This window comes from Budorcas taxicolor, chromosome 21 (assembly GCF_023091745.1).
Source record: "Budorcas taxicolor isolate Tak-1 chromosome 21, Takin1.1, whole genome shotgun sequence".
Taxonomy (NCBI): Eukaryota; Metazoa; Chordata; class Mammalia; order Artiodactyla; family Bovidae; genus Budorcas; species Budorcas taxicolor.
In genome coordinates this window covers 73,116,153-73,142,121 of record NC_068930.1, presented here as the reverse complement: position 1 = coordinate 73,142,121, position 25,969 = coordinate 73,116,153, and the positions used below count along the sequence as shown (strand labels likewise).

Below are 25,969 nucleotides of genomic sequence, written 5' to 3'. Positions count from 1 at the left end.
TGGGCTGGGCATCTCCATCGCCATCTCCCTGAGTCTGCCCTCCTCCAGCCCAGCTGATGCTGGAGGGGCAGGCTGGTCAGGTCCTGGTGGCCAAGGGTCACTGTGGTCAGCATGGCCGTTTCAGTCCCAGAAAAGGCAGACCCCCAGCCGGGCTGTGTGGCCGAGGGTGGGTCCTTCAGGTGACGCTCTGATGTGCTGAGGGCCTGAGGGAGGGGAAGGTGCTTCAGCCAAGCTTATCTGCAGGTGCCGGGTGGGCCGTGGGGGCCTGCGGTGGTGTCCCAGGGTCACATGGCGCTGGGCATCTGGGTGCTGGCCTTTCAGCCTGGACACAGACAGACTCGGGCCTGCTGGGCCTGCTGGGGTGGGCGGGAGGGTCAGGACAATGCTTTCTGCTGCCAGGCCCATGCAGCTGGTGGTCTGGGAGCCGCCTTCAGGCCTCCGAGTGTCCAGGTGCAGAAGGAGATGCGCTGGGCTCACCTGCTTTCCCTCCTAGCCCTTGAGACCCCGCCGCACCCTCAGGCTGGGCGGGACTCACTGTCCCTTCCTCTACCCACCTACTCCTGGCTCAGCATTTATTATGCACCTACTGCATGCCAGTGTTGGGGAGAATGTTCCACGGACCAGGGACCAGGGAGTGGCCAGAGATGATGACAAGGTGGCCAAGCTGGACGGTGAGATGGCAGAGGAAGCCGCATATGAAAAGGGCAGAGGTCGGGAGAGAGGGCTGGTCTGGAGCCCAGCTCCGAAGGTCCGGGGAGGGCACCGGTGTTGGTGGGCCAGGCAGCCAGCCAGGCTGGAGAGGGTGGCCTGAAAGCCACCAGGGCTGCTGTGGAGGTGGCTGTGGGCCGGGGGGACCGAGGCCTTCCTGCAAGCAGAGCCGAAGCCCAGGCTGCCATCCCGGGCAGCAGACCTCTCTTGAGAAATATTGGGGAGGCAGGGCGGGCCCTCGACCGCCTGTGGGCTTTGCTTCAGAAAGTCTGGAGGTCTCATGACAAGTCAGCTGCGCTCAGCCCTTTCCTCCTGACGTTCCAGGGTGGGGTGAGGCAGGGTGTCCTGGGCGCCCCTGTGGGCACTGGGCTCCCAGCCCAAGGGCAGTGTCCCGTGTGGAGGGAGCCTGGGCCGGCCAGGGGCTCACCTGGGGCTGTGCACGTTGTCCACACACACACCCGACATGGGCATGAAGACCCCATGAACACACGCCTCCAGGTTTGTGAACACACACACACGCACCCCAGGGGCGGACACACACACCTCCAGGCTTGTGAACACACACGCACCCCAGGGGCGGACACACACGCCTCCAGGCTTGTGAACACACACGCACCCCAGGGGCGGACACACACGCCTCCAGGCTTGTGAACACACACACGCACCCCAGGGGCGGACACTCAGGCCACTCTCGAGGGCCCTGCTGCTGGCCGCTCTCCCCCTTGCACTGACAGTCCCCGGTCCTACCGCTGCCGGAGTAAACTCGCCCCACACCTGGCCCACCTGGAGGCTGGAGCTGGGCTCCTGGGGTGGTCAGTCAGGTGCACACCTGGGTTCTGTTTAGGCAAACCTGCTGCGCCCATGAATGCTGGGCCGCCTAAGAACTGCCTCCTGGCTGGGGCTGACGGGAGAGTCGCCAGGTCAGTCCGGGGCCCCAAGGACAAGGTGAGTGTAGGGAAGTCATCCAGGTGAACGCCCCCTTTCTGCAGCTGTCCCCCAGCCAGCGTCGGGCTGCTCCTTGGCTCTGCCCGCCCGCAGATGCTTCCTGGAGGCCCCACCCGAGAGGACTGCCATTCTTGGGAGTGAAGCTTTTCTGATAATGTGTTGCCCACCCCTACCCCCCAAGCCCCCCAGTAGGTAGCGTTTGAGGCTGTGGACTAGTTAGGGTGCATATGTAGCCCAACTGGGGTGCTGGGGCCAGGGCCAGGCCTGAGCCCTGAGGAGGAGGGGACAAGCATTGGGCGAGGCAGCAGGTGCCAGCAGCCGGACCGGCTGGGCCTGGCTCAGCGAGTTGCCTCCACCTCCTCCTCTGCAGAGTAGACCTTATGTTACTGGTCATTATTCCAGGCGACTGCTGGGTCTGGGCTCTCTGCAGGGCCAGGGCCGGGTCAGGCCAGCTGCCGGGACTCCTCCCGTGCACTCAGGGTGTGGGGGGGCCCACAGGACGCTGGGACTGGCAGGACAGAGCTCGGGGCTACAAGGAGGTCTCCTCTCCCCTCCGTGGGGGCAGGTCCGAGGCTGGCAGGGCTGCTGGCCGCCTGGCCCTGGGGCAGGCAGGATTTCCTCCTTCCTGTTTGTGCGTCTCTGGGCTGGGCTCCAGCCAGCCTGGGGTTCTGCCTTAAGGGGTGCAGAGGGACCCAACACTTACAACCACAGCCCTGCACCTTCCCGCCGGCCTGACCTTGGGGTCGGCCTGTACTTGCCTCCCTGAGCCCCCACTTTTGGTTCCTACCTTAGGTGTAGGGCTCTGGCGCCCAGGGGGCCGGGGGGCAGTGGGGGGGGGGGGGGGTTGGTATTGTGAGGGCAGAACTAGGCCAACTGGGACCTCAGCAGCGGGAGCGGCACTGGTCCAGCCCAAGCTGGGCGGGCTGAGCCTCCTGGCCCCCAGGTTCCTGGGCCCTCAGGTTTCCCCTGGCCTTTCCTTTCAGCCTCCAGCCTCCCCGGGAGCAGGTCTGGGGGTACAGCTTCTTGGGGCCTGGGGGATCCCCGCCTGACTTCGGGGCCTTGCACCACAGCACCCAGCCCAAGGTCCGGCTGCACACCGCCTGGGGTCCCCGCCTCCCGCAGCCTCGATCCGGCTCTGGGCAGGCCGCCGCCGGCGCCCCCAGGGACACGCCTGCCAGCCCGGCGCAGAGGGCGGTCCCGGCCTTGTTTTGCTGTGACTCAGAGAAGGATGCGGGCTGGGGGCGGCCGGGCTGTTTTCCTGGGCGGGTCCGCGCAGCTCTCCGCCCCTCGGCCGGCGCCCCAGCCCGGAGCGCGGGGTACAGGGAGCGGGGAGCCACCCGTACGGGCCAGGCGGATGCCCCGGGGCCGGGGCGCGGCCTCCCTTGGCCTTCCCCCGCCGCGTCCGGCCCCCGCGCGGCCCCGCGAGCTGAGCACCGCGGCCAGTGGCTCCTCCCTGGCCTCCGATTCCCGGGCGCTCACCCAGCGCGCCCACTTTGGGGACGGGCAGGACGGGGAGACTGCGGCCAGACGGTGCGGGGTCCGCCGCCCTCGCCCGTGGCTTCCGCAGGGCAGCGGGCTCGGCGGAGCAGACCTGGGTCTCCCCTTCCAGCGGGCGGCCCGGAATCCACCGGGACTGGCTCCCACCTCCCCGCCGCGCCGCGGCCTCTGCACCCCCTGGTTCTCCGCGGGCATAGCAGCTCTCTAACCTCCGGGGGAGTCAAGGCTCAGAGGTGGACGGGCTTGCTCGGGTCACACGGGCAAGTTGGCCAGAGAGGAGCCGCCGTAGCTGCAGTCCCCCTAGGCCTGGGCTTCCCCCGCGGGCTCCATGGGGACAGGGGCGCACTGGGGACCAGCCCGTGGGTCAGGGGTCCCCGCCTGCTCCAAGCCCTGCAAGCAGGGGTCGGCGGGAACTCTGGGGTTGGCAGGTGTCGCCTCCTCACCAGCACGTGCTCAACCAGGGAGGGTTCTCTGAGCCCGGCTGGAGTCTCTAAGATCCTGGGCGCTTCTCCTGGAATCTTGAGTACAATTCAGGGGGTGCTGGGCCTGCAGACGCTGGTGGACCGGTTTTAAGGAGGGGTTTTGATCGCTGAATCATGACAGGACTATTTGCATAGCCGGTTTCTCCTGAGCGATGCTGGCCCGTGTGTCTCTAGGAATATGTCCAATTCCTCTGTATTTTCAAGTTTATTGGCATTCAGTTTAAAATTTCCTCATTTCAATTTTATGTAGAATTGAAACATTTTTGGGGAAAAGGTACAAGTGATCAGAGTGTAGCTCAGCGCCTTCTGCCCAAGTGGACACACTGGTGTAACCAGCGCCCCTAACCCCCTCCTGAGGCCTCTCCCCAGCTGGTCTGCCCCCTACCAAAGGAATTCCATCACTAGTGCCTGGCAGTTGTAAGTTTTAAATTTAGCTCTGATTCATTTTGACTTAATTTTTCCACATGCTATGAAGTAAGCGTCCAGGTATTTTTCCCCCAAATACATATCCACTTGTCCCAGCACTGCTGTTGAAAAGACCATTAATTTTCTATTGGAATATTTTGGCTGCTTTGTAAAAAATCAATTGATCTTACAAAGTGTGGGACTATTGTAGTCTCTCTATTCTTTTCCTTTGATATTTGTGTTTATGTCATACTGACTTGGTTCTGTTGGGGGTCAGAGTAAATACCTAGCTGACTGTAAATGGTTTAAGTTATTTTAAATTTATTGAGATATTTAAATGGGCCGTCTCAGTGAAGAGGAACGTGTGCTCTGCTCCCGTCAGATGGCGTGATCTCCAGGTGTGTCGGTGTGGCCTGTTGGCTGACGGGTGGGCCAGTCCTCTCCTTCCCTGTCTTGTTTTGGAAGGTTACCGAGCACTGAGCGGAGTGCTAGTCTCTGTCATCAGTGTGGATTTGTTTATTTCTCCTTTCAGCTTTTCCAGTTTGCACTTCAGTGTTTTTGCCCCTATTATTAGGTATATACAGACGTAGTTTTTTTTTTTTTTGATGAATTGTGCCCTTTATTATTATTATGAAATGATTAGTTTTAAAAATGATTATTATTTTGAAATGATTAGATATTTTTCTTTTCTTGCCTTGTGGCAGTAGTGGTAAAGAACCTGCCTGCCAGTGCAGGAGACACGTGTTCAATCCCTGGGTTGGGAAGATCCCCTGGAGAAGGAAATGGTAACTCACTCCAGTGTTCTTGGCTGGAGGATCCCCATGGATAGCGAAGCCTGGCGGGCCACAGTCCACGCGGTCTCAGAGAGCCAGAGACGCCTGCGCAGCGCGCGCCGCACGCCCCGTGTCGTCTTGTCTTCCGCATTTAAGTCCACGGGGTCTCAGAGAGCCAGAGACGCCTGCGCGGCTGAGCGCACGCCGCACGCCCCGTGTCGTGTCGTCTTCCCCATTCAAGGGCTTCCCCGGTGGCTCAGCTGGTGAAGCATCCGCCTGCGATGCGGGAGACCCCGGGTTGATCCCTGGGTTGGGAAGATCTCCTGGAGAAGGGAAAGGCTCCCCACTCCAGGATTCTGGCCTGGAGAATCCCATGGACAGTCCACGGGGTTGCAAAGGGCCAGACACAACTGAGCGACTATCACATCACTTCTTTTTATTTAGAGTCCATTTTGCCTAGATAGCATGTAATCAGGGCTGGTTTTTAAAGTTCATCTGACAATCTCTACCTTTTTGATTGGAATTTTAAGTCCTTTTATATTTAATATATTGTCAATATGGGTGGCTTCAATCCTACCATCTTGCTAGTTGCTTTCTAATTTTATTCAATCCATCCTTTCTCCTCTGCCCCTCATTCCTTACCATGTTTTGCTGCTGCTGCTGCTGCTAAGTCACTTCAGTCGTGTCTGACTCTGTGCAACCCCATAGATGGCAGCCCACCAGGCTCCCCCGTCCCTGGGATTCTCCAGGCAAGAACACTGGAGTGGGTTGCCATTTCCTTCTCCAATGCATGAAAGTGAAAATGAAGTCGCTCAGTCGTGTCCGACTCTTAGTGACCCCATGGACTGCAGCCCACCAGGCTCCTCCGCCCATGGGATTCTCCAGGCAAGAGTACTGGAGTGGGCTGCCATTGCCTTCTCCGTTACCATGTTTTAGAGTTACTTAAATATATATACATAGCTTCCCAGGTGGCACTAGTGGTAAAGAACCCACCTACCAGGCTAACGTAAGAGACATGGGCTTGATCCTGGAGTCGGGAAGATCCCCTGGAGGAGGGCATGGCAACCCACTCCAGTATTCTTGCCTGAGAATCCCACGGACAGAGGAGCCTGGCGGGCTGCAGTCCATAGGGTTTCACAGAGTCACACAAGACTGAAGCAACTTAGCATGCACACACATACACATGTATATAGCTGCTTAATAACATACATTACATATATAAGTGTAAAGTTTATATTTATCAATTGATATGTATTTATACATTAAATGTATATAATTAATTATATACTAGACCGATATTAATGTGAATTGTACACATACATGTATAATTGTATTAATGTAAATTATATACATTATACATATAATTATACATACAATTTGTATATATCCAAATTATATAAATTCTTGTATATACAAATTATTCTATATGTATATATACAATAATACACTCATATGTATTGTATATATACATATATGTATGTTTTATTATTTTGTCATTTATATTAATGTATACTTTACAAACATACATTTTTAGTATTGTATTTTATTTCTGCTGTTGGCTGTTTAGCTACACATCTTTTTCATCTTAACGGCTACTTCATGGTTTATACCACGTATTTTTTATTATCATAGTGTGTCTTCCAATCACGTTACACTCCCTCATGTATAATGTGAGAACTTTACAGTGGGAGCTTCCATTACCCCAGCTCCTTCCTTCCTATTAGAGTTGTCATATGCGCTATTAAATGTTAAATTCTATGTTTTGTTTTGTTTTATGCAGTTAATTACCTTTTCTTTTTACAGGTCTACTAAGGTGTATCTGCATACCATAAACCTCAGCCATCGTAAATGCATGATTCAGTCGTTTCAGTAACTTTACAGAGCTGTGCAGCCATCACCCTGTCCTGTTTTAGGGCATTCCCGTCACCCCCAGTTCTCTGGAGCCTGTTTGTAGCCCAAGCCTACTCCCACTGGTAGTCCCTAGCAGTTACCTAATTCTGCTAAACTATAGAAACTGATCCAACGTATATCCTGCCCCTTCTTTCTCGGCATTATTGCCACATATATCACATCTCTGTGTGTTATAATCCCAGCAATATGACTGTGTAACCGCCACCCTATATGGGCTGTTGCCAGGCTGTGGCCTGTGTGTTATAATCCCATCAATATGACTGTATAATCGCCACCCTATATGGGCTGTCGCTGGGCTGTGGCCTGTGTGTTATAATGCCAGCAATATGACTGTGTAATCGCCACCCTATATGGGCTGTCGCCGGGCTGCGGCCTGAGCACCTGATCTGTCAGGCTGCTCGTTTTGCAGGTGGAGTTTCGCTGGATCACAGTCATGCTCCTCCATGTACATGTTGTCTACAGCTACTGCTGAGCTACAACCAGGGAGCTGCAAGAGAGATTCCATGGCCTGCAAAGCCTGAAATATGTGCTGTCTGACCTGTCACAACAGAAGTGTGCAAACCCCTGCTTTATATGATCTTGTATCTTTTGAAGAAGTTAAAAGATGGAATGAGATATATTTTTAGATATCTCATTGGAAAGATATGTTTGCTGTGTCTTTTGTATTTGCCCACGTAGTGACCATTTTCTGCATTCTTCATTTCTTTCTGTAGAAATGGGTTAGTATCTGATACCGGCTCCTTTAGCATTTCTTCTAGGAAGACTTGCTGGCGGTGAATTCTTTTTGTCTTTGTTCTCTCACGGATGTCTTTATTTTGCCTTCATTTTTGGAGGATACTTTACTAGACATACAATTCACGTTTGCAAACATTTCTCTTTTAGCAATTTGAGTCTATTGTTCCACTGTTTCCTGGCTTCCATGATCTTGGACAGTAATTGCGTCGTTGTCCCGTTAAATACGATGGGCCACTTTTCCTTGTTGCTTTCAAATTGTCCCTTTCTTGTGAACATTCTGATGTGATTGTCTAGGTCTGGGTCCCTTTGTGTTTATCCTACTCGCGTTTGTTGAGCTTCTGAGATCTGCAGGTTGTTTTCAGCCATTATTCTCTCAAAAATATTTTTCTGCCTCTCTCTTTTTCCTTCTGAGACTTCAGCTACACATAATTGGCCTTCTTGATGTCGCCCATGGGCCTCTGAGGCTCTGTTCGTTTTCCTTCAGTCCTTCCCCCCTTGCTATTTACACTGGTTTTTGTTGGTCAGTCGCCAAGTCGTGTCCAACACCTTGTGATCCCATGGGCAGCGGCATACCGGCTTTGCAGACCGTGTGCTCTTTCTCACAGCTCCCTGGTTGTAGCACAGCGGTAGTTGTAGACAACACGTACATGAATGAGCATAGCTGCGACCCAACAAAGCTTCACTTACAGAACAAGCAGCAGGGCAGATTTAGCGCACAGGCCTTAATCCGTCCCCCACTATTCCTTGGAGTTCGTTCAAAATCATGTCTGTTGAATCGTTGATGCTATCTGACCATCTCATCCTCTGTTGCCCCCTTCTCCTTTTTGTCTTCAGTCTTTCCCAGCATCAGGGTCTTTTCCAATGAGCTGGCCCTTCGCATCAGGTGGCCAAAGTATTGGCGCTTCAGCCTTGGCATTGATCCTTCCAACGAACATTCAGGGTTGATTTTCTTTAGGGTGGACTGGTTTGATCTCTTTGCTGTCCAAGGGACTCTTAACAGCTGTCTCTTGCATCACAATTCAAAAGCATCGATTCTTTGGCGCTCAGCCTTCTTTATGGTCCAACTCTCACATCTGTACATGACTACTGAAAAAACCATAGCTTTGACTGTACGGACCTTTGTCAGCAAAGTGGTGTCTCTGCTTTTCCATACACTGTTTAGGGTTGCCATGGTTCTTCTTTCAAGGAGCAAGCGTCTTTTATTTCATGGATGTGGTCACCGTCTCCAGTGATCTTGAAGTCCAAGAAAATAAAGGTTGTCACTGCTTGCACTTTTTCCCCTTTTATCTCCCATGAAGTGGTGGCACCAGATGCCATGATCTTAGCTTTTTTAATGTTGAGTTTTAAGCCAGCTTTGACTCTCCTCTTTCACCCATATCATGAGCTCTTTGGTTCTTCTTCCCTTTCTGCCATTAGGGTGATTAAATTGACCAATTTCTATTAATATGCAAGTGCTTTTGCTGACTGCACCACAGAGCTTGCAGGATCTTAGTTCCCTGACCAGGGGTTGAACCTGGGCCCTAGCAGTGAAAGTGCCGAGTCCTGATCACTGGACCACCAGGGGATTCCCCTAACCTACCAGTTTTTCACTTCCTCTATCATCTCAGCTCTGCTATGGAGTCTCTCCAGTAAATTTTCAACTCCAGAATTTCCAACTAAAAAAAAATTCTGTTTCTTTATGACATTCTTCATCAAGCCGTGGTCAGCATATTTTCCATTAATTCTTCAAACATGTTCTGCTTTACTTTTTTGAACAAATTTATGAATCTCGCTTTGGAGTCTGTGCCAAATGCTTTTGCTCCTCACTAAAGACCATACTTTCCTGTTTCGTCGCATGTCATGCACTTTCGTCTTGGATGCTGAACGTTACACTTGCCATAGTATAGTGACTCTGGCTTCTGGTTCCCTGTCAGGTTCGTAAACACTGTTTTATTTGTGTGTTTGTTTAGTAACTTGCTTTGACTAAACCTGTGAAGTCTGCCTACCTGATGCGTGCACCCCCATCCCAGCTCACTGCTTTCAGACCCAGTCTCGCGGCCTCCCCAGCTCAGTGACTGTGGGTCCTCCCTGACCTTTGCCTGTGCTCCCAGGCCCAGGGTCCAGGGCTACCCCACCCGTGTGTCCACAGCCTCTCCTGGGCCCCTGCCCCCAGCTCCACCATCCGCTCCACCCACCGGCAAGGCTCCACTGACTCAGCCCTCCCTTTGCAGTGACTGGTCGGCAGCTGCAGCCTGGAGAACCAGATGCAGAATCCGAGGAGGAGCGCTCGGTAAGTGAGGTCCGGGAGGGCGCGCGCGCGCTCCTGCCCCACCCCCTACCCCGGTCCCTTCCTGGACTTGAGCAGAGCCGAGTGGCTGGGGGTAGCCTGAGCTTCTCTTCTCCCACCAGGTGACTGCAGGGCCAGGGCCCGAGCTCATCCGTCCCCGGCCACAGGGCTCCTCGCCCGTCTACGAGTGCGTGACTGAGGGTGCCGGCTTCAGACTCCCGGTAAGCCCCCCAGACGGACAGGCACAGGTGGAGGGAGGGCTCAGCTGGGAGAGGCACAGGCAGCCACACCGCCTCTGGGTCGCCCTGCGTGAGCAGCTGTGTCTGCTCAGCCATCTCCTCTGACTCCTCTGCCCTGGCCCTGGGGCCCTCCCTGCAGCCAGCCAAGACATGGTAGAGATGGCACACATGTGCAGGTAGGGAACAGATCTCATGCCCCCATGTGCAATGGGGCACAGGACGTGTGCACACACACGGCTCTCTGGCGAGGAGACACAGACAGGGTCTGTGCGGCCACCTCTGGATGTGACTGCGGAAAGCCAGCAATGGTGGGTTCCCCGAAAGGACTCGCTCTGGCGCTGCTCCTTTTCTGTCCCCTCTACCTGTGGACGTGGGGGCCGGGCCCCGTGGGGAGCGTCGAGGCCCAGAGCCACCTTCCCCTGGAGGAGCCTGGCTCCGCTTGCACGCAGCTGCACCCTGCAGATTCTAGGCAGGTTCGGGTGTCTGGGCCTCCCCGAGTGCCTCCTGTCCCCTGGGCTGGGGCAGGGTCGGTCACCCCGCTGTTTGTTGCTGCTGCAGGAAGACGTGCCGAGGAGGCGGAGGTCCTGGTGGAAGCGGGACTCAGGGGACTCGCGGACACTTTCCAGGATGAGCCACCTGGAGGTGGGCATGCGGCGAGTGGACATTGGGGTGGGCATGGGCCAGCCCCTGAGAGGGGCTCCAGCCAGGGAGTCCAGGGCTGGAGTGAGATGTCAAGGAGCAGGAACACTGGCGGGGTGCCCCCGTTCATTGGGAAAGGGTGTGCCGCCGCCTCCATCAGGCCAGGGGGCGGGGCTCTGGGACACTGGTCCAGGCCTCCCAAGACTCAGGAGGAAGGGTCCAGACCACTGACCAGGTGGACCCAGGGGCCCAGACTTCAGTGTTCCCACCTGTGCCGTGGGTCTGGCCACTGCCTGTTGCATCCAAGACCACAGGAAGAGCTGGGTTCTGTGGGCTCCTGGGGAGCCAGGCAAACCACCGCCTGGCAGCCTGTTCTGTCACTGACAGTGCCTTCCCCAAGGCCAGCAATTCCAGGGCTCTCCCAGACCCCGAGGATCCGTCATGTCTGAGCTCAGGCCTGTCATGCTGTTTTTGACATTCTCCCGGGCATTGTACAGGAGGTGGTGATCAAAACCATCCCCAAGAAAGAAACGCGAAAAGGCAAAATGGTTGTCTGAGGAGGCCTTACAAATAGCTGAGAAAAGAAGAGAAGCTAAAGGCAAAGGAGAAAAGGAAAGATATTCCCATCTGAATGCAGAGTTCCAAGAATAGCAAGGAGAGATAAGAAAGCCTTTTTAAGCGAACAACACACAAAAAAGAGGAAAGCAATAGAATGGGAAAGACTAGAGATCTCTTCAAGAAAATTAGAGATGCCAAGGGAGCATTTCATGCTAAGTTAGGCACAATGAAGGACAAAAACAGTATGGACCTAACAGAAGCAGAGGATATTAAGAAGAGGTGGCAAGAATACACAGAAGAACTGTACAAAAAAGATCTTAAAGACCCAGATAATGACTGTGGTGTGATCACTCACCTAGAGCCAGACATTCTGGAGTGTGAAGTCAAGTGGGCCTTAGGAAGCATTACTATGAGCAAACTAGTGGAGGTGATGGTATTCCAGTTGAGTTATTTCAAGTCCTAGATGATGATGCTAGCACTCAATATGCTAGCAAACTCAGAAAACTCGGCAGTGGCCATAGGTGTGGAAAAGGTCAGTTTTCATTCCAGTCCCAAACAAGGGCAATGCAAAAGGATGCTCAAACTGCCGCACAATTGCACCCATCTCACACACTAGCAAAGTAATGTTCAAAATTCTCCAAGCCAGGCTTTAACAGTATGTGAACTGAGAACTTCCAGATGTTCAAGCTGGATTTAGAAAAGGCAGAGGAACCAGAGTTCAAATTGTCAACATCCACTGGATCATTGAAAAAGCGAGAGAGTTCCAGAAAACCATCTACTTCTGCTTTACTGACTTTGCCAAAGCCTTTGACCATGTGGATCGCAACAAACTGTGGAAAATTTTTAAAGAGATGGGAATACCTGACCATCTATGTGCCTCCCGAGAAACCTGTAAGCAGGCCAAGAAGCAACAGCTAGAACCAGGTATGGAATCATGAACTGGTTTCAAATTGGGAAAGGAGGACGTCAAGGCTGTATATTGTCGCCCTGCTAATTTTACTTATATGCAGAGCACATCATGAGAAACGCTGGGCTGGAAGAAGCACAAGCTGGAATCTAGATTGTGGGGAGAAATATTGATAATCTCAGATATGAAGATGATGCCACCCTAATGGCAGAAAGCGAAGAACTGAAGAGCCTCCTGATGAAAGTGAAAGAGGAGACTGAAAAAGCTGGCTTAAAACTCAACGTTCTAAAAACAAAGATCATGGCATCCAGTCCCATCACTTCATGATAAATAGATGGGGAAACAATGGAAACAGTGAGAAACTTTATTTTGAGGGGCTCTAAAATCACTGCAGATGGTGACCGCAGCAGTGAAATTAAAAGACACTTGCTCCTTGGAAGAAAAGCTATGACCAACCTAGACAGCATATTAAAAAGCAGAGGCATTACTTTGCCGACAAAGTCTGTATAGTCAAAGCTATGGTTTTTCCAATAGTCATGTATGGATGTGCGAGCTGGACAATAAAAAAGGCTGACCACTGAAGAATTGATGCCTTTGAACTGTGGTGTTGGAGAAGACTCTTGAGAGTCCCTTGGACTGCAAGGAGATCCAGCCAGTCCATCCTAAAGGAGATCAGTCCTGAATATTCTTTGGAAGGAGTGATGCTGAAGTTGAAACTCCAATACTTTGGCCAGCTGATGCGAAGAATTGACTCATTGGAAAAGACCCTGATGCTGGAAGCGATAAAAGGCGGGAGGAGAAGGGGACGACAGAGGATGTGATGGCTGGATGGCATCACCGACTCAGTGGACGTGAGTTTGAGCAGGCTCTGGGAGATGGTGACGGACAGGGAGGCCTGGCGTGCTGCCGTCCCTGGAGTTGAGTCGGACACGCCGGAGCAATGAGCAGCAACAGCGAATGGCCCTCCTTGGTCTGAGTGTCACCTTGTAAGTGAGCGGCACTGGGAATGAGGGTGATGATGAACTGGAAGCCCGTGGAGAAAGGCTTGGCCATGTGCTAGCAAAGCCTCTTCCTCTGCTCAGCAAGCGCTGCTGGGCCTGGACGGCCAGGCAGGGTACCCCTGAGCCCTGGCGAGCAGCTACAGGGACCAGGGGAGGCTGCTGTCAGCAGAGGTGGCAGCCGCCGGCCTCCCCCAGAGCCGGACACTGTGGCCCAGGTGTGCTCTGGGGTCCCCGGGCTTCAGGGGAGGCAGCCCCCAGCACCTACACCCATGGTGGGACAGCTACGTGCTCACTAAGGCCCTGCTGTGCTTTCGCTCAGCCCACACAGGATGGGACAGGAGTGACACTGGAGACGGAGGTGGAAGCTGGAGCCAGCGGCTACAGTGTCGCGGGCGGTGGGGACCAGGGCATCTTTGTCAAGCAGGTGCTGAAGGACTCGTCAGCGGCCAAGCTCTTCAGCCTGAGAGAAGGTGCCACGGGCCCATCCCCAGTTCCCCACAGTCCCATCGGGGGAGGGGGACAGGCCCCAGTGGATGCAGGGTGGCCCCTGGGAGTGACCCCACAGTCCCATCAGGGTGTGGGCCCCAGTGGACACAGGGTACCCCTGGGAGTGTCCCCATGGTCTCATCAGGGGAGGGAGACTGGCCCCAGTGGACGCAGGGTGGCCCCTGGGAGTGACCCCACGATCCCATTGGGGGACGGGCCCCAGTGGACACAGGGTGACCCCTGGGAGTGATCCCACGGTCCCGTCAGGGTGCGGGCCCCAGTGGACACAGGGTGACCCCTGGGAGTGTCCCCATGGTCCCATCGGGGGACGGGCCCCAGTGGACACAGGATGGCCCCTGGAGACCTCTCAGCCGTGTCCAGGCTGGGGCCACTCTCTGTGCTGAGCTCTCTGCCTGAAAATGAGGGGTTCCTATCCACCTGGGGCTTAGTAAACGGAAGGGGTGGGCAGCCTTCCGCTCACACCCACTGTGGGCCCCTCCTGTGAGGCTCCAGAGGGCGGGGGCACTAAGGCACCGGGCCACTCTGTCCTTGTCCAGGGGATCAACTACTCAGTACAACGATATTCTTCGACAACATTAAATATGAAGATGCTCTCAAAATCCTTCAGTACTCAGAGCCCTACAAGGTTCAGTTCAAAATCAGACGGAAGCTTCCTGCTGGAGCAGCCGAGGATGATGTGGCTGGCAGTGCTGAGCCTGGCCCAAGGGTCGGCGAGGACCAGGTGAGTGCCCCAGCCCGCAGGGCTCAGCCCCTGCTGGCTTCTCCCCGCCCCTTCCAGTCCCCGGAGCCCAGGGCCTCCGCCTCCCTGTTCAGGACCAACAGGTTCGCTCTCCCTGTTCCAGGACCAGGATGTCGCTGATGGGTGCACGGAGACCCCCACGAAGACACCGCAGGGGGATGGAGACCAGCAGAGGCTTCTCCCCACACCCAGGGAGGGCAGGGGCCGGCGTGCCCAGCGGGAGCGGCTTTCCTGGCCCAAGTTCCAAGCCTTGAAGGGCAAGCGAGGGCCCCGGAGGTCCCACAGCTCCTCAGAGGCCTACGAGCGGGGGCGGGGGCCCGACCTGTCGCCTACAAGCACAGACACGGAGGCCCGGCTCCCGGCGGAGGAGCAGGCCCGGGAGGACGAGCCGGGCAGCCAGTGGAGGAGACGGTTCCCCAGCCTGAGGTTCAGAGTGGTCTCAGGGAAGGGCCCGTCCAGCAGGGGAGACCGCGGCGGGGCAGGCCCAGCTGAGCTGCTGGAGGAGGCAGGGCCCTCGGAGGCCGAACAAGAGGCCATCAGAGTGGCTGGACGTGCCGAGACAGGGGACGTGAGAGCAGGACAGCCCGAGGAGGCCGAGGCCCCCACGGAGCCTGCTCTGCCCGGCGAGGGACCCGCACCCAGACTGCAAAGGAAGAAAGCACAGGCAAGGGGCCTGGAGGGGACCCTGGCGGAGGAACACACAGAGGTGGGCACAGCCCCGGGCCAGACCAGGGAGGGAGCCGCAGAGGACACTCAGGGGCCACAGCTGGGTACCGCCAGGCTGACTCAGCACGGCTCTGCAGACCAGGGCACCTACCAGAACGGCCACCCAGAATTCCGCATCCGCATACGCAGCTTAAAGACACCCAAGTTCAGGGTTGCCAGAGAAACAGGACCAGAGGATGCAGATGGCACCGCCCCGGTGCGCTGGGGACCCTGGTGGACTCAGGTCTCTGCCGACGACTCCAGGGCCACGGGGGACGACAAAGGGGACACAGAGTCAGAGACGACAAAAAGAGCACAAGCAACACAACTGACAAAAGGACAGGGAGGAGGAGAGGAGGACGTGGTGGAAAAGAGGGCAGAGGCCAGCAAGGAAGGGGACCAAGAAACAGAGGAGACGGAGGGAAAGACAAGAGTCCTCAAGTTCAAGCTGCCGTCATTCGGGTGGTCACCAGCCAAGGAAGGAAAAGGAGAGAGGACAACACGAATTCAGGAAACAGATAAACAAAATAGCGTCACAGCAGGGACAACAGACACTGAGGGAAAGGGGAAAGACGGACACGGCAGAGACAGCAAGTTCAAAACGCCCAAGTTCAAGATGCCGTCCTTCAGCGTGTCGGTGCCCAGCAAGGCCATCGAGGCCGCCGTGGACGTGTCCCTGCCCAAGGCCCAGGCCGAGGTGACCCTGCCCTCGGTGCAGGCCGACATCAAGACCAGTGAGGTCCGCGTGGAGCTGCCCTCGGCCGAGCTGGACGTCAAGGGCGCCGAGGTGGCCGTCAAGCTGCCGGAGGGGCCCCTGCCCGAAGCCGAGCTCAAGGACGGGGCGGCGGGAGTCGGAATCAAGGCCCACCTGCCCAAGGTGCAGATGCCCAGCGTCAAGCTGCCCAAGGTGGACATCAAGGCCCCGCAGGTGGACATCAAAGGGGCCAAGCTGGACCTGAAGGGCGCCAAGGCCGAGGTGGCCGCCCCCGACGTGGAGGTGTCGCTGCCCAGCGTGGAGGTGGACAGCCAGGCCCCGGGTGCCAAGCTGGAGGCCGCCGTGTCCCTGGGGGACAAGGAGGTGGCCGCCAGAGACAGCAAGTTCAAAATGCCCAAGTTCAAGATGCCGTCCTTCGGCGTGTCGGCGCCCAGCAAGGCCATCGAGGCCGCCGTGGACGTGTCCCTGCCCAAGGCCCAGGCCGAGGTGACCCTGCCCTCGGTGCAGGCCGACGTCAAGACCAGTGAGGTCCGCGTGGAGCTGCCCTCGGCCGAGCTGGACGTCAAGGGCGCCGAGGTGGCCGTCAAGCTGCCGGAGGGGCCCCTGCCCGAAGCCGAGCTCAAGGACGGGGCGGCGGGAGTCGGAATCAAGGCCCACCTGCCCAAGGTGCAGGTGCCCAGCGTCAAGCTGCCCAAGGTGGACATCAAGGCCCCGCAGGTGGACATCAAGGGGCCCAAGCTGGACCTGAAGGGCGCCAAGGCCGAGGTGGCCACCCCCGACGTGGAGGTGTCGCTGCCCAGCGTGGAGGTGGACAGCCAGGCCCCGGGCGCCAAGCTGGAGGCCGCCGTGTCCCTGGGGGACAAGGAGGTGGCCGCCAGAGACAGCAAGTTCAAAATGCCCAAGTTCAAGATGCCGTCCTTCGGCGTGTCGGCGCCCAGCAAGGCCATTGAGGCCGCCGTGGACGTGTCCCTGCCCAAGGCCCAGGCCGAGGTGACCCTGCCCTCGGTGCAGGCCGACGTCAAGACCAGTGAGGTCCGCGTGGAGCTGCCCTCGGCCGAGCTGGACGTCAAGGGCGCCGAGGTGGCTGTCAAGCTGCCGGAGGGGCCCCTGCCCAAAGCCGAGCTCAAGGACGGGGCGGCGGGAGTCGGAATCAAGGCCCACCTGCCCAAGGTGCAGGTGCCCAGCGTCAAGCTGCCCAAGGTGGACATCAAGGCCCCGCAGGTGGACATCAAGGGGCCCAAGCTGGACCTGAAGGGCGCCAAGGCCGAGGTGGCCGCCCCCGACGTGGAGGTGTCGCTGCCCAGCGTGGAGGTGGACAGCCAGGCCCCGGGCGCCAAGCTGGAGGCCGACGTGTCCCTGGGGGACAAGGAGGTGGCCGCCAGAGACAGCAAGTTCAAAATGCCCAAGTTTAAGATGCCGTCCTTCGGCGTGTCGGCGCCCAGCAAGGCCATCGAGGCCGCCGTGGACGTGTCCCTTCCCAAGGCCCAGGCCGAGGTGACCCTGCCCTCGGTGCAGGCCGACGTCAAGACCAGTGAGGTCCGCGTGGAGCTGCCCTCGGCCGAGCTGGACGTCAAGGGCGCCGAGGTGGCCGTCAAGCTGCCGGAGGGGCCCCTGCCCGAAGCCGAGCTCAAGGACGGGGCGGCGGGAGTCGGAATCAAGGCCCACCTGCCCAAGGTGCAGGTGCCCAGCGTCAAGCTGCCCAAGGTGGACATCAAGGCCCCGCAGGTGGACATCAAGGGGCCCAAGCTGGACCTGAAGGGCGCCAAGGCCGAGGTGGCCGCCCCCGACGTGGCGGTGTCGCTACCCAGCGTGGAGGTGGACAGCCAGGCCCCGGGCGCCAAGCTGGAGGCCGACCTGTCCCTGGGGGACAAGGAGGTGGCCGCCAGAGACAGCAAGTTCAAAATGCCCAAGTTCAAGATGCCGTCCTTCGGCGTGTCGGCGCCCAGCAAGGCCATCGAGGCCGCCGTGGACGTGTCCCTGCCCAAGGCCCAGGCCGAGGTGACCCTGCCCTCGGTGCAGGCCGACGTCAAGACCAGTGAGGTCCGCGTGGAGCTGCCCTCGGCCGAGCTGGACGTCAAGGGCACCGAGGTGGCCGTCAAGCTGCCGGAGGGGCCCCTGCCCGAAGCCGAGCTCAAGGACGGGGCGGCGGGAGTCGGAATCAAGGCCCACCTGCCCAAGGTGCAGGTGCCCAGCGTCAAGCTGCCCAAGGTGGACATCAAGGCCCCGCAGGTGGACATCAAGGGGCCCAAGCTGGACCTGAAGGGCGCCAAGGCCGAGGTGGCCGCCCCCGACGTGGAGGTGTCGCTGCCCAGCGTGGAGGTGGACAGCCAGGCCCCGGGCGCCAAGCTGGAGGCCGCCGTGTCCCTGGGGGACAAGGAGGTGGCCGCCAGAGACAGCAAGTTCAAAATGCCCAAGTTCAAGATGCCGTCCTTCGGCGTGTCGGCGCCCAGCAAGGCCATCGAGGCCGCCGTGGACGTGTCCCTGCCCAAGGCCCAGGCCGAGGTGACCCTGCCCTCGGTGCAGGCCGACGTCAAGACCAGTGAGGTCCGCGTGGAGCTGCCCTCGGCCGAGCTGGACGTCAAGGGCGCCGAGGTGGCCGTCAAGCTGCCGGAGGGGCCCCTGCCCGAAGCCGAGCTCAAGGACGGGGCGGCGGGAGTCGGAATCAAGGCCCACCTGCCCAAGGTGCAGGTGCCCAGCGTCAAGCTGCCCAAGGTGGACATCAAGGCCCCGCAGGTGGACATCAAGGGGCCCAAGCTGGACCTGAAGGGCGCCAAGGCCGAGGTGGCCACCCCCGACGTGGAGGTGTCGCTGCCCAGCGTGGAGGTGGACAGCCAGGCCCCGGGCGCCAAGCTGGAGGCCGCCGTGTCCCTGGGGGACAAGGAGGTGGCCACCAGAGACAGCAAGTTCAAAATGCCCAAGTTCAAGATGCCGTCCTTCGGCGTGTCGGCGCCCAGCAAGGCCATCGAGGCCGCCGTGGACGTGTCCCTGCCCAAGGCCCAGGCCGAGGTGACCCTGCCCTCGGTGCAGGCCGACGTCAAGACCAGTGAGGTCCGCGTGGAGCTGCCCTCGGCCGAGCTGGACGTCAAGGGCGCCGAGGTGGCCGTCAAGCTGCCGGAGGGGCCCCTGCCCGAAGCCGAGCTCAAGGACGGGGCGGCGGGAGTCGGAATCAAGGCCCACCTGCCCAAGGTGCAGGTGCCCAGCGTCAAGCTGCCCAAGGTGGACATCAAGGCCCCGCAGGTGGACATCAAGGGGCCCAAGCTGGACCTGAAGGGCGCCAAGGCCGAGGTGGCCGCCCCCGACGTGGAGGTGTCGCTGCCCAGCGTGGAGGTGGACAGCCAGGCCCCGGGCGCCAAGCTGGAGGCCGCCGTGTCCCTGGGGGACAAGGAGGTGGCCGCCAGAGACAGCAAGTTCAAAATGCCCAAGTTCAAGATGCCGTCCTTCGGCGTGTCGGCGCCCAGCAAGGCCATCGAGGCCGCCGTGGACGTGTCCCTGCCCAAGGCCCAGGCCGAGGTGACCCTGCCCTCGGTGCAGGCCGACATCAAGACCAGTGAGGTCCGCGTGGAGCTGCCCTCGGCCGAGCTGGACGTCAAGGGCGCCGAGGTGGCCGTCAAGCTGCCGGAGGGGCCCCTGCCCGAAGCCGAGCTCAAGGACGGGGCGGCGGGAGTCGGAATCAAGGCCCACCTGCCCAAGGTGCAGGTGCCCAGCGTCAAGCTGCCCAAGGTGGACATCAAGGCCCCGCAGGTGGACATCAAGGGGCCCAAGCTGGACCTGAAGGGCGCCAAGGCCGAGGTGGCCGCCCCCGACGTGGAGGTGTCGCTGCCCAGCGTGGAGGTGGACAGCCAGGCCCCGGGCGCCAAGCTGGAGGCCGACGTGTCCCTGGGGGACAAGGAGGTGGCCACCAGAGACAGCAAGTTCAAAATGCCCAAGTTCAAGATGCCGTCCTTCGGCGTGTCGGCGCCCAGCAAGGCCATCGAGGCCGCCGTGGACGTGTCCCTGCCCAAGGCCCAGGCCGAGGTGACCCTGCCCTCGGTGCAGGCCGACGTCAAGACCAGTGAGGTCCGCGTGGAGCTGCCCTCGGCCGAGCTGGACGTCAAGGGCGCCGAGGTGGCCGTCAAGCTGCCGGAGGGGCCCCTGCCCGAAGCCGAGCTCAAGGACGGGGCGGCGGGAGTCGGAATCAAGGCCCACCTGCCCAAGGTGCAGGTGCCCAGCGTCAAGCTGCCCAAGGTGGACATCAAGACCCCGCAGGTGGACATCAAGGGGCCCAAGCTGGACCTGAAGGGCGCCAAGGCCGAGGTGGCCGCCCCCGACGTGGAGGTGTCGCTGCCCAGCGTGGAGGTGGACAGCCAGGCCCCGGGCGCCAAGCTGGAGGCCGCCGTGTCCCTGGGGGACAAGGAGGTGGCCGCCAGAGACAGCAAGTTCAAAATGCCCAAGTTCAAGATGCCGTCCTTCGGCGTGTCGGCGCCCAGCAAGGCCATCGAGGCCGCCGTGGACGTGTCCCTGCCCAAGGCCCAGGCCGAGGTGACCCTGCCCTCGGTGCAGGCCGACGTCAAGACCAGTGAGGTCCGCGTGGAGCTGCCCTCGGCCGAGCTGGACGTCAAGGGCGCCGAGGTGGCCGTCAAGCTGCCGGAGGGGCCCCTGCCCGAAGCCGAGCTCAAGGACGGGGCGGCGGGAGTCGGAATCAAGGCCCACCTGCCCAAGGTGCAGGTGCCCAGCGTCAAGCTGCCCAAGGTGGACATCAAGGCCCCGCAGGTGGACATCAAGGGGCCCAAGCTGGACCTGAAGGGCGCCAAGGCCGAGGTGGCCGCCCCCGACGTGGAGGTGTCGCTGCCCAGCGTGGAGGTGGACAGCCAGGCCCCGGGCGCCAAGCTGGAGGCCGCCGTGTCCCTGGGGGACAAGGAGGTGGCCGCCAGAGACAGCAAGTTCAAAATGCCCAAGTTCAAGATGCCGTCCTTCGGCGTGTCGGCGCCCAGCAAGGCCATCGAGGCCGCCGTGGACGTGTCCCTGCCCAAGGCCCAGGCCGAGGTGACCCTGCCCTCGGTGCAGGCCGACGTCAAGACCAGTGAGGTCCGCGTGGAGCTGCCCTCGGCCGAGCTGGACGTCAAGGGCGCCGAGGTGGCCGTCGAGCTGCCGGAGGGGCCCCTGCCCGAAGCCGAGCTCAAGGACGGGGCGGCGGGAGTCGGAATCAAGGCCCACCTGCCCAAGGTGCAGGTGCCCAGCGTCAAGCTGCCCAAGGTGGACATCAAGGCCCCGCAGGTGGACATCAAGGGGCCCAAGCTGGACCTGAAGGGCGCCAAGGCCGAGGTGGCCGCCCCCGACGTGGAGGTGTCGCTGCCCAGCGTGGAGGTGGACAGCCAGGCCCCGGGCGCCAAGCTGGAGGCCGCCGTGTCCCTGGGGGACAAGGAGGTGGCCGCCAGAGACAGCAAGTTCAAAATGCCCAAGTTCAAGATGCCGTCCTTCGGCGTGTCGGCGCCCAGCAAGGCCATCGAGGCCGCCGTGGACGTGTCCCTGCCCAAGGCCCAGGCCGAGGTGACCCTGCCCTCGGTGCAGGCCGACGTCAAGACCAGTGAGGTCCGCGTGGAGCTGCCCTCGGCCGAGCTGGACGTCAAGGGCGCCGAGGTGGCCGTCGAGCTGCCGGAGGGGCCCCTGCCCGAAGCCGAGCTCAAGGACGGGGCGGCGGGAGTCGGAATCAAGGCCCACCTGCCCAAGGTGCAGGTGCCCAGCGTCAAGCTGCCCAAGGTGGACATCAAGGCCCCGCAGGTGGACATCAAGGGGCCCAAGCTGGACCTGAAGGGCGCCAAGGCCGAGGTGGCCGCCCCCGACGTGGAGGTGTCGCTGCCCAGCGTGGAGGTGGACAGCCAGGCCCCGGGCGCCAAGCTGGAGGCCGCCGTGTCCCTGGGGGACAAGGAGGTGGCCGCCAGAGACAGCAAGTTCAAAATGCCCAAGTTCAAGATGCCGTCCTTCGGCGTGTCGGCGCCCAGCAAGGCCATCGAGGCCGCCGTGGACGTGTCCCTGCCCAAGGCCCAGGCCGAGGTGACCCTGCCCTCGGTGCAGGCCGACGTCAAGACCAGTGAGGTCCGCGTGGAGCTGCCCTCGGCCGAGCTGGACGTCAAGGGCGCCGAGGTGGCCGTCAAGCTGCCGGAGGGGCCCCTGCCCGAAGCCGAGCTCAAGGACGGGGCGGCGGGAGTCGGAATCAAGGCCCACCTGCCCAAGGTGCAGGTGCCCAGCGTCAAGCTGCCCAAGGTGGACATCAAGGCCCCGCAGGTGGACATCAAAGGGCCCAAGCTGGACCTGAAGGGCGCCAAGGCCGAGGTGGCCGCCCCCGACGTGGAGGTGTCGCTGCCCAGCGTGGAGGTGGACAGCCACGCCCCGGGCGCCAAGCTAGAGGCCGACGTGTCCCTGGGGGACAAGGAGGTGGCCGCCAGAGGGTGCACATTGAAAACTGAAGAGGATGGTAAAATCCATGTCAAGAAACCCCATTTTAAGTTTCCTAGGCTGTTTTCTTCAGCAGGGAAGTCTTCCAAAAGTTCTACCCTTATTGAACGCGATCCTCACCTTTCTTTGGCCCCAAGTGATTCTGGTGTGGATCCTGCCTTGTCATATATTTCTAGCCATAAACCGTCCCTGCCGTTTCCCCACATGGGTTGGCCTGGTGTTTCCTCAGGCATCCTTGATGTCAGCCGTTCTTATGCTGATGGTTCGTCTGTCTCTCCAGAGGCGGTCACTCTCATCAAGTACCAGGTGACTGTTCCCGACGCCCCACATTTCCCTCCGGAAATCCTCTCGTGTTCCCAGGAGGATAGAGAAAGTCCTACCACTCTGCGCCCCGACGAGAGCGTTCCATGCCCACCTGATAGTCCTGCCAGCCCTGTGGACCCCCTATTTCCTGCATCTTATGGTCGGGTGACTTTTCCTAAGTTTCATCGACCTAAGTTCTGGTTTTCTAGCCCAGAAGCAGCAGATCCTGCGGTGGATGGTCAGGCCGCAGAACGCGCCCCAGCCCCGTGCCCCCTCAGCGATGCTCAGGGGCTGGACTCTGCACGCGGCCTGCCCCCGGCAGATGGCAGCCAAGGGCACGGGTCTGGGGATGTCTCAGCCGGCCAGCCTCATGGCGAGGGGAGGGCCCCGTCACCAGGAGAACGCCTCCAGCCGCTGTGCAGAGCTGCAGGTGTGGATGTCCCAGTGGAGGGGAGCACAGCCGCTCCGGGGGGCTGGTTCAGGATGCCCGCCCTCCACCTGCCCATCATCCGGCACCCTGCCAGGGAGAAGGGGGTACCCGGGGCACCGAGTCCCATGCCTGCTGCCTGTGCATTGGGGGAAGAAGAGCCAGCTCCCATCACGGCTCAGGGGCCTCTGGGGTCAGAGGTGGAGGCGCCTGAAACCCTGGAGCCAGCTGAGATTGCATCGCATGCGGGCATGCTAAAGATAAACCTAGACGGCAGAGGCTCGACGCTGCTCCCGCCTCCTCCGGGGGCACCCCCTGCGGGCCTGTCCACTTCTGAGATCAGGGTCCGCCCAGGCGAAGGCTCCCTTCCGCTTCGGATGCCCAGCAGGGCACTTTTGGAAACAGAAGCTCCTCCTGCTGGGCCTGCAGGCCTGGACCTCGCCAGGGGAGAGGGGAGGGCGGAGAAATGGTCCTCCCAGCCTGAAGGCCCCGTTAAACTGAAGGTGTCCAGGACCGACGGGCCATCCCAGATTTCTGTGGTCAGCGTGGGTCAGCCCTGGGAGGGCTCTGTGGTAACTGTCAAGCTGCCAAGGCTGAGCATGCCGAGGTTCGCCTTCCCTGACCCCGGATCGGAGGCTGATGTGTTCATCCCTGCCGTGCGGGAGGTGCGATGCACTGGGAGCAGCCTGGACGACGCCTGGTGTGCAGAGAGCGTGGGAGCCTGGGGTGCCAGCATCCTGAAGGCCGGCGCTGGGACCCCTGGGGAGCAGCCTGTGGCCTTTGACCTCTCCCCGGAAGCTTCCAGGGTCCGAGTGCACATTCACAGTGCTCAGGGAGAGGGTGCCGGGGTCGGCATACACGCCGGAGTGACTCCACAGCCAGCTGACCGCTCGGGACCCGAGGCCGTTTCCACTCAGATTGTGCGGGAATCAGAGATCCCTGCGTCTGAGATCCAAACGGCTTCCTACGGATTTTCGTTGCTGAAAGTGAAGATCCCTGAGCCCCCCACGCAGGGGAGGGTCCAAGACTCCCTACTGACAGGGGGCTTGCAGGAGGCTTCTGAAGACACTGCCCCTGGAGCAGACCCTGTTTCTGGAGACCTGCAGCCAGACACTGGAGAACCATTTGAAGTGATCTCGTCCAGCGTCAGCGTACCCAGAGGGCCAGCACTCCCTGCCGACCTGCACTCTGGCCCCCCGGGTACAGAGAGCTGCTCCGACGAGGAGCCCGCAGAGATCCTCGAATTTCCGCCAGAAGAGGACGGCGAGGAGGCAGCCGCGGGCCTCTCCAAAGGAGACCAGGCTCCAAAAGAGAAGCCGGAAGGTAAGAGGTCTTCCGGTCTGCTCCGGTTTTGGCTTCCCAGCATTGGTTTCTCTTCTTCCTCTGAAGAGACACGTGCTGACTCCAAAGATGAAGCCCACGGGCCGGCCCCTGTCCAGACCCCGCCGGGTTTGCAGCCTGAGGCAGAGCCGCCCAAGAAATCCGAGAAGGCCAGCTGGTTCCGATTTCCCAGATTAGGGTTCTCCTCCTCCCCCACCAAGAAAAGCAAGAGCTTGGAGGATGAGGCGGCTCCGGCAGAGCAAAAGCTCCAGGAAGAAGCTGCCACCTTCTTTGATGCCCGCGAGAACTTCTCCCCTGAGGACAGGGAGGAGACGGTGCCAGGCGCCGGGGCAATGGTCACGTCCAGGGCCAGGACGGAGCTCATCCTGCTGGAGCCAGACCCGGGGGCCCTGGACGAGCCTGCACCCGCTGCCCAGTGAGGAAGGAAGGAAGTGGAGGCTGTGCCTCACACCCGCGTGTGGACATGAGTGTCCACCGTGACCCCCAGAGTGGAGGACGAAGTGAAGCCGGCTGCGAGCAGAGGGGCCCCCGCCCCCAGCCCTCCCGAAGCTGCCTCCCAAAGCTTCAGGAGTGTCCCGGGCTCCTGAGGGGCTTTCTTAGACATGTGTTACTCAAGACCCCTGCCCACGAGCCCCTCGAAGACATGGTTGCTGCTTCCTGGTGAAGGCTGTTTCCCTGTTTCCGGCAGAGTCTGGCACAGTCCAAGAGACCCTCTCCCTGCCTGCTTAGAACCAGCCCACTCTTCACGAGCCGTCTCGCTGAGGCAAGCCCTGGGATGCTTTGAGTGATACTGCCCGTGCCGGGCTGGGGGCAGCTGGCTGCCAAGGTGGTCCAGGCGTCCGTCCATGAGCTCCCACCAGACATCCGTGGGCGTCCACTTGCCTGCCGGTGCCCTCTCCGGCGTCTGTGGCCCCAGCCCCTCAGTGTGCCTGAAGATGGGACCCACTTGGCTCTTCCCTGGACGCCGAACAGGCAATAAATAAAGTGCTGCACCGCTCCCGTTTCGGCTGCGAGGCGTTTTGTTCTGGATGGAGCCCACCGCTCCTCCCGCACACACCCCCTGAGTGCTGCTGCCCCTCTGCCAGCAGAGTCAAGGCGGCTCCCGGCCCGTCTGTCTGCTTGGGCCCTCCTCCCCGCCCGCAGCTGTGAGAGACCGAGGAGGAAGGTGCCGGCCCAGGGCTCCACCGCGAGGCTGGGGACAGGCTGCCCTGAGCTGGGAGGCCTTCCCGGGCGAGGGCCATGGGCAGCGCAGGGGCTGCCCAGGGGGCGGAGGGCCCCGACCCGGAGGCTTCGCTGGGTCCTCGGCCGCTATCGTGGCCCGGCTCAGGGCTCCCTGTGCCCCGGTGGCCATCCTCGCCAGCCACCCGCGGGAGCAGACTCAGAGCAAGGTCAGGGAGCGCCCTACAGCCCTTCAGAGTCACAGCTCCTCCCTGTGGCCTTCAGATGCCCTTTCTGGGCCTGTGGGCCTGCAGCGCTCCATGGGGGGACCTGGAGCCTGGCCCCCTCCCTGCTGCCCGGGGAAGGTTCCTGGAGCCTGGGCCCCTCCCTGCTGCCCGGGGAAGGTTCCTGGAGCCTGGGCCCCTCCCTGCTGCCCGGGGAAGGTTCCTGGAGCCGCCTCCTTCTGCTCGGAGAGGGGCAGCTGCTCTCGGCACTGAGGGCGGGGCGGGGAAGCTGGGGGCCTCTGGGCCCAGAGGGCAGCCCACTCCCCTCCCCAACCCTCCTTCCTGAGGGAAG

General features: G+C 60.1%; 1 protein-coding gene and 1 long non-coding RNA gene across 2 annotated transcripts; both read left to right on the top strand.

Moving 5' to 3' along the window:
* The first annotated feature begins 13,417 nt into the window (after nucleotides 1-13,417).
* Nucleotides 13,418-14,505, top strand: LOC128066363 (uncharacterized). The gene is made up of 3 exons (XR_008201214.1): nucleotides 13,418-13,536; nucleotides 14,110-14,294; nucleotides 14,416-14,505. It is a non-coding gene; the product is annotated as an uncharacterized LOC128066363 (long non-coding RNA).
* Nucleotides 14,506-14,511: 6 nt separating this feature from the next.
* On the top strand, nucleotides 14,512-25,210 carry AHNAK2 (AHNAK nucleoprotein 2; the record flags this gene model as incomplete). Its single annotated transcript, XM_052659553.1, has 1 exon — nucleotides 14,512-25,210. A coding segment is annotated over one exon (10,143 nt), but the record flags the coding sequence as incomplete, so codon positions are not given.
* Nucleotides 25,211-25,969: the final 759 nt, after the last annotated feature.